At 37.1% G+C, this 7500-nt stretch overlaps 1 protein-coding gene across 3 annotated transcripts in view; it reads right to left on the bottom strand.

Moving 5' to 3' along the window:
• LOC122242911 (uncharacterized) overlaps positions 1-7500 on the bottom strand; it is a 19666-nt gene that overhangs the window by 4759 nt on the left and 7407 nt on the right. The window contains exons 2-16 of one of the 3 annotated variants that reach the window (XM_043000341.2): positions 7190-7368; positions 6475-6682; positions 6030-6257; positions 5736-5918; positions 5331-5515; positions 4890-5148; positions 4608-4727; positions 4332-4433; positions 3851-4063; positions 3255-3477; positions 2917-2964; positions 2628-2773; positions 2289-2405; positions 1902-2108; positions 1-128 (exon numbers count right to left, since the gene is read on the bottom strand). The exon at positions 1-128 is cut by the window's left edge and continues 130 nt beyond it. In XM_043000341.2, coding sequence (XP_042856275.2) covers positions 1-128; positions 1902-2108; positions 2289-2405; positions 2628-2773; positions 2917-2964; positions 3255-3477; positions 3851-4063; positions 4332-4433; positions 4608-4727; positions 4890-5148; positions 5331-5515; positions 5736-5918; positions 6030-6257; positions 6475-6682; positions 7190-7368 — 2546 coding nt within the window. The remainder of the gene's footprint in view (positions 129-1901; positions 2109-2288; positions 2406-2627; positions 2774-2916; positions 2965-3254; positions 3478-3850; positions 4064-4331; positions 4434-4607; positions 4728-4889; positions 5149-5330; positions 5516-5735; positions 5919-6029; positions 6258-6474; positions 6683-7189; positions 7369-7500) is intronic. The other 2 variants (XM_043000342.2, XM_043000343.2) reach the window with 2 other exon arrangements.

The raw sequence follows: 7500 nt of genomic DNA, 5'->3' as shown, positions 1-7500 counted from the left end.
TCATGCCGGTTCAGTTCATCTGAATCAGTATTAACCTTTGCTCCACCATGCTGAGTCAGTTCATCTGAATCATCTTCGAAGGACTCATCACTGCCGAAGGTAGTTCGGCCAGAGGGATCGTAGAAACGCTTTGGGGAGGGAGAGGTAGAACAACCATTAGCTTTGCCTTTCCTATCACTAAAGCCTCAAAAAGAGTATAGCACAACAAGAGGTTAATTAAAATATCTCAAGCTGATGGTGATATATACAGCCTGAAGGAAGACATGCTACAACAGTCTAACAATTGACACTGATGCTTGGCAAAGCTATAAAGGACTCCTGTACATAATAATAATAAAAGTAAAGCCATACAGATGGAGGGGAAAGTTTTAAAGGAAATAGTGAAATCATACTGCAATTTCTGGGTGGTAGATACTGGAGAATTAAGGCTATGGAAGTTTTGAAAAGGAAGGAAGGGAAATATCTGTCTTTCCAGACAGGAAGAAATGCTAGAAGTTCAACTACCCCAAATTCAGGAGGCCTTGACAGAAAAGTTAAATGCTAAATACCTCTCATGCATGGTGTAATAAGCATTTAAATCTACCCAATGAATATTTTCTGTTTGTCTTTTTTCTCTTTCTCTTTGTCTCTTTTCACACTGTTAAAGCAAGGCATACAAGAAACTGTTCCATCAATTTTTGGTGGTCCTTGCTAGTGAAAGAACCAAAAATATCTTTTGGGTTCCTGATAAAGAGTAATTTTGGAGAAAGACCAAGGAGATGGGCATGCACAGGGTAAGTGTGTTAGAAGGTTGTTGCTTACAATAATATTAATAACAGATAATGGACGATGACAGAAAATGGAAATTGTGAGGACATCATGCTTTTCATATTACAGAAACACATAGAGACAAGTAACAGCAAGGAAAAATAAGCATCAGTGCCAAAAGGAGGATAAGAACAGCCTCATTATTCAGTTTTCAAACTATAAAGAGAATCAAAAAAGAGCTACGGTTTATCTTTTTCTTCACCTTTAATGCACCGTATGTATAACCTAAAGAGGATCTTTACAGAAAGAAAATGTTTATTCCTTTGTACAGTTTATAATGATCTCAATAATGATTTTTTTCTAAATGCCAGGAAAACGTCATTACACATTGATATATCTTACAAATAGGCACTGATGCACTTTAAACATTGAAAGTATTTCCTTTATTAGATATATATGTACATATATACAAATCAACTTCTTACCTTTGCCTTGATGAGTATAAATTGCTGGCTGGTCTCAAATGCTCAAAACCAAAAGGCATACCACTTACATTGGAAATTGAGACAAAATTCTTTCAACAACTGTTCTCACTTAAGATTTCCTGCTATTTTTTTACTAGAACTTCATAATGAATATGCTCATTTTATAAAAACTTTTTTTTTTAATCTTATTCCAGTTAGGTCTTAAAAAATAGCAACCAATAGTTAAAACCAATAAGAAAAGGAGAGATGAGGAATACAGGAAGAAGCAAATAGGAACCACAAAAAGGATGAAAAAAGGGTAAGGCATTCTACCATTGCTACTAGGAATGCAATTTATGAAGCTGAAGTAGAATAAGAGCACCCCGGCAAGTCAGAAAGATGGATCAGATTGAATAGACTTCAGTAGGTCTTACGAACCCATGCATAGTGTGTACAACCCATATGAAAATAGCAGAAAGGGAAACTAACTAAAAACAGGACATCTAACTTCTAGTCTTATTTTCTCTATAAAATGCATCACAGCTTTCCTCATCTACGACAAAAAACGAGACAGTATCGTGAGCTGCTAAATGTTTTGGAAAACAAAAAATTACCAAGCATCTGCCAATTCAGTATAGGTGCATTACCATTGTATCACAGACTTTAAAAAATCAACTGATGTGTCCTTACCTCATTGCTCTCCTCACTCTCAATGCTCTCTCGCACCAAGAACTGGGACTTGAAGATAGGTCGAGCATGGGCAGTTGGGTGGACATTGGGTAAATTGACCTCAAAGGACTCATCTCCATCATGGTAGTGCTCTTTCTCAGTACAATGAAGATTTAAAACTTCTTGTCTCTCAAGCCATGGCTGAACCATCACAATGGCTTCACAAATCTGCAATATGGAAAATAGTTATAGCAATATTATACTACTTCTCAGAAAAACATTATCCAATCGGACTATATTTACAATAGTTATGGTACCAAAGTGTATCAGACAACGACCATTTTTCTAAAAGTCATTCACTTCCTTCCAGTAAAACACAAACAAAACAGGCAATGTATAAGATTTTACCATGTGATCTTCTCCAATATCAGGAGCACAGCGGGCCTTGTTGATACGCCTCTTATACTTGGGACAGATTGTCTCCACCAACTCAACCATCATATGGTATCTCACACCTGATGTCACCTGTAAAGCAAAGTATCAAGAGAATCTTTCAGATATAGTCTTCATATGTGGAACCTTATGAGACGACAGGGAATTTCCCATTAAAAGAAGTGATCCATAGAGAATTTTTCCAATTTACACATTCCATTGACAAAAAAGTAATTTAAAAATGTAAACAAAGTATAGTAAAGATTTTCAAATATTGCTTGCAGAGCACAATAACATTCCCACTATTGTGATTACCTGCTTGCGTGCTTTGAGCGTCTTTTGGAAAATGAAGAGATTGTCCTCATCTGACCTAAAATCAAACTCATCAGCAATCCTAATTCCCAACTTTGTAAGGCTCTTATCATTAACATCCGCATCAATCCATTGTCCACCTGGAGCACCTGCAAGATAGTGAAGATAAGTATCATAATCAACATAACAAAACTTCTCAATAATAATGTGAATTTATCAAATCACACAACACTCTACAAGATATAATTTATTGTTGTGAACATTATCAAGGCTTAAGTTTCTAATCACTTACCTGTTCTGAATGTTGAAGGATCTACACCACTCTTTTGGAGTATCTTTCCTGAAAAAAAAAAACATAATGTCGTACAATCTTTTACATTTGTATTTATCACTTTCACTACTATTGTAGAAAGCTTTCACTCAATTAATGAAGGGTAAATGAAATCCTAATTTAGAAAAAGAAGTAAAAATCCAATAAAATTTATACTCTCCTAAAGAGGAAAAAAAATCAATCACCTTCAATCTCCAAGCAAAGCCTAGAAGACATCCCTCCCTAATGATAAAAATAGACAAATAAGTATATGAATAAATTAAACAAATCAAGAAAGAAAGAGATCAATGAACAAATACCTCTGATTTTGTTGAGGTAGTAGTCGTCTCGCTCATCGCAGTACAGTTTTGTGAGCTGTTTGGGATGACCAGGAGCTGCGGGCATCATGACCTCAGCCTGGCAGATCTCCCTCTCTTCACCGTGGTCAAGCACACAGCGACTCGGGTCAGCAATAGGCAAATATTTCTTGCAGTGAGTCTCAGCCAGTTCAACTTCAAGCAAGTACTTGTTTCCTTGTGCCTGCTGTAAAGAGAGATAGTATAAATCATATATGTTACCTTAAAAAATCAAATGATGTACATCATCAACTAAAAATGTAAAGTTAAAGTTCATCAAACAATACGTTAACTGACAATTAAAGTTAACACTTAAGAGCTAAGTAATAACAGTTAGTTTAACACACAGAGGGCAAATTTGATTTTCTGTCTTTCAACATATAAATATCTATACATCAACACCAACAATTCAAAACCCTCTTTTCAGCCATACTACATTGCTTATGTTCATATCATATATAAGATTCACCATACTTCTAAAACCAAAGATAAAACTGTTTTTTTCTAAATCAGATTATAACATATATAACACACTCCATAAACACTTTGTAACTACATACTTGCAGATTTGCACTGACAACTGCAGTCAGTACATAGAGCTCATCTTCATCCCCACGAAGATTATACTGCTCGACAACAAAAGCAGCAGCTTCGTGTACCCTTGAGTCATTGGCTGCCAAATGCTGAGTTCCAGGAATGCTTGTCTTGCCTTGTGGGAGGTTCAAGAATGGGTGGTCCATCAAGTCAACGGAGCTCAGGGTTGGCATTAGTTTCTGAAAAGTATAAAATTGATAGATTACCATTTTCTTCTGAACAATGATTAAATCTACAGTATAGTAATCATCAACTAATGACTATCCATATAAGTTTAGCTACTCCAAACAGAACTAATAAGCAAGGAGAAAGGTGAAATACTGAAGTTTTAGGTAAAAACAAGATTATTGGATGTGCCAATAGGGATCCCAATTCAAAATATACATGTGTTCTTATGCAAACACAAAAAAAAACATACATGTGCATGGTGCATTTGCCTCAACATACCTCCCTCAAATAGTCATCCAAATCATCACAGGTAAAGGAAACCAGCCTCTGATTGCCAGGTGTTGGGGCACCTGGTTGGACAAGCACTTCAGCTTTGCATACCTGAAAATAAAAACCATTCATCAGCATAAAGTTTTAATGTTATCTATGTTGTCTTTGTAAATTTCAGTGCACTGGTAAATTCTTTCATGGTATCAGAATTTAACTCTGCACACTTGCACAACAAAACAAAATAAAATCCTACTAACTTCTCTTCAGTAAACTCAAACATCTTACCTCATGGTCTTCTGAGGGATTAATGATACAGTGTTCTCCATTGCCCAGAGTTGGGTCCAGCTTGTGGCAGTTGGTCTCAGCCAACTCAACTACCACACGATACATAGTGCCTCCCACATTCTGAAAATTATGGCATGTTTCATTTATCTAAAAGGTAACAGTAACTTGTAAATATAATGGCAACTCTTTTAACTACCCATAATAATAATAATGGAAAAAGTGGAAAATGAATTATCAAGATTAAAAATTTCTTTACACCAACAGAGTAAGCAGCACACTAACCTGTGAAGATGCCTCATGGAGCTTGACAAATTTGTAATATTCATCATCATCTTCCCGTCTGTTGTACTCTGACACAACAAGTCTGGCAATCTCAAGTGTCTGGGGATTGATTTCCAGGGGTTTCTGACCACTGAGTACTGGAGGACTTGTTCTGAAAGTAGTGCCTGCAGAGGGTGATGCACCAAGACCTGTTCCCAGGGCCACAGGAACGATGAACTCATCTTGAGTGGAGGTTGGGTAGTCATCCTTATCATAACACCTAAGGGTAAAACATTCATAGTGGGTTGACATTCATACTATGCAAAAGAAAAACATATTTTCCTTTATCTTCTTAATTCCACTTTCAACCTACAGTGTCATGTATGGTGTGATATACATAAATGTCACGGACATAAATGTATTTGTGTTTTAGAAAACTGCCTCATAATCTCAAGCACTTACTGTGAGGCAACAAGATCACGTGAGGGAACCCATGGTTGATCTACCACATGGAGATCACAAATCTCGGTCTCTTCAGTTATATCTTGAGGACAGAAAGTACGGTTCACATCCACACCAGTCAGCTGTTTCTTGCAGTGTGTCTCGGCAAGCTCAATGGTCAGATAGTACTTCACACCAGCTACAACCTGGAGTTGATTTGGAGGGATAAATATCAATGACATTTTACAAAAGAGAGAGAGGTATTTAAAAGATGGAGCAAGTTCATACTGAAAACTATTAAAGGAATGAATGCAAAATTTAATAAGAGAAAAAACTAAAAAGATAAAACAATATACCTGAATCGCTCTTTATGTATCCAGTATAAGATACATAGTCTAAAATCTACAATGATTAACCTCTTCATACCTGAGTCTGTGCCTTGACAAGTCTAAGGATCATGTGCAAGTCATCTTCATTTGAGGATCTGTCATATTCCTTCAAAGCAAAGTCAGCAATCTCCAAAATGGTTGGGTCATTGAGAGGGGCAGCCTGAGGACAACCCAGGCATGGAGCACGTACAGGCACTACCAGCTCTTCATCGACACTTCGCTGAAAGGTTAACAGAATTCCATAGCATCAAAAAAAATCAAGTTTGTTTATCTTTTGTATTCACAGTTATCAAAAAAATAGACAAAATCTTAGTACACCTGAAGCCCTTACCCTTCTCTCACACTTGATGTCATCGTCATCCTCAACAACAGGAACAACATCAAGACTAGCAATCTGGTTAGGATTGTGAACAACAGTTACTGCGCACACATAGTGGTCACGGCGGTTGTCACGTGGGCACACCCTGGGGTCTGTTTTCTCATCAGGAGATCTCAGGCAGAGGTTGAAACCGTACTCTACATTCACTTGCACTTGGGTCGTGTTTTCCACTGGGTCGAACTGAAAAGGAGAGAAGAACAGATTAATCAGACTATTTTTTAAAGTTAATAACTTTGTGTTTCAGATCGCACCATTGCAAAATTACAAACAAAAATTAAATTTGTAATCAGTTATGAAATGGTTCAGTGTAGACATAGCAAATCATACATCTATAATATAAACACTCCCATATAAGAACTGGCAAAAACATAACCCTTACAAAAATATAAAGACTTACTAAGATCCTTCCAATGTCATAGCTAACCAGTTCACCCCTGAACTTGGACTCTGAACCTCGGTCCACATAGTTGAATGCCTCAAGACCCAATTGCTGCTCACTGATGCCATGGGGTAGAGTCTGGACAGGGACCTCAGCACCAGTTGGCACCAGAGCATTGACAAGTCCCCAGACGTTGAAGTCATTATCATCCTCTGTTTCAGCACACCTGCAAATGAAAACCATGGTCTGAATGAATGTATTCAGTACAGTACAATTTACCTATTACTGATACAGCATATAGCATTATTCCATCTTTCTGAGTGAAAATAAAAGATATCTAGCTTATACTGCATTTGCAATATACAGTCACTGTGGAATTCATTCCACAATTATCTGATGGCTTTATTTTTCAAACAGGTAGATGTTAGACATAACCAATCAACTTGATAAATGACCACAATCATATGACAGTGTTCCTTTTCAAAAGGAGTGAATATTAGACATACGTAATTGAATTGATAAATAACATTCTCTTTTGCTCATTCACAGTACAGTGTAGTTATATTACTGCTTCAAAATTAAATTTCTCATTTAACAAAGATTTAAGTTTAAAAATGTAAAAAAAAAAAAAATTAAACATACAAAAATTAGAGGTAATTTCTTGGACACTATTTTAATACCCCCCTTGCCAAAATACCCCAACACCCCTTACCCGAAACAACACCTTACGAACCTGGATTTCTCATCGATGACCTTGGTGCTGTTGAGCCACGGCCTTTCCCACACAACGATCTCGCAGATGTGGGAGTCTTCCGATGGGTCGAACGCGCAGGCATCGAGGCTGGGAGTTCCGATGGGGCAAGTTGTCTCTCCCACTCTTAGGGTAAGGTACACCAGCTGACCCGACACAACCTGAGACAAGGAAAAGATTCAAAGGGTCAGTGGGGAAAAAGAGAGGATTACATAAATGTGTTCTATACCTGACTCATGGGCAGTCATCTGAAATACCATGGAGAGAATTCATGGATATACAATAATAAAAAA

The sequence above is a fragment of the Penaeus japonicus genome, unplaced genomic scaffold (assembly GCF_977035675.1).
Source record: "Penaeus japonicus unplaced genomic scaffold, GWHDUDI00000001_assembly GWHDUDI00000010, whole genome shotgun sequence".
NCBI classification, from domain to species: Eukaryota; Metazoa; Arthropoda; class Malacostraca; order Decapoda; family Penaeidae; genus Penaeus; species Penaeus japonicus.
The sequence above is the reverse complement of the archived record's forward strand: the minus strand, read 5'-3'. Positions and strand labels throughout refer to the sequence as shown.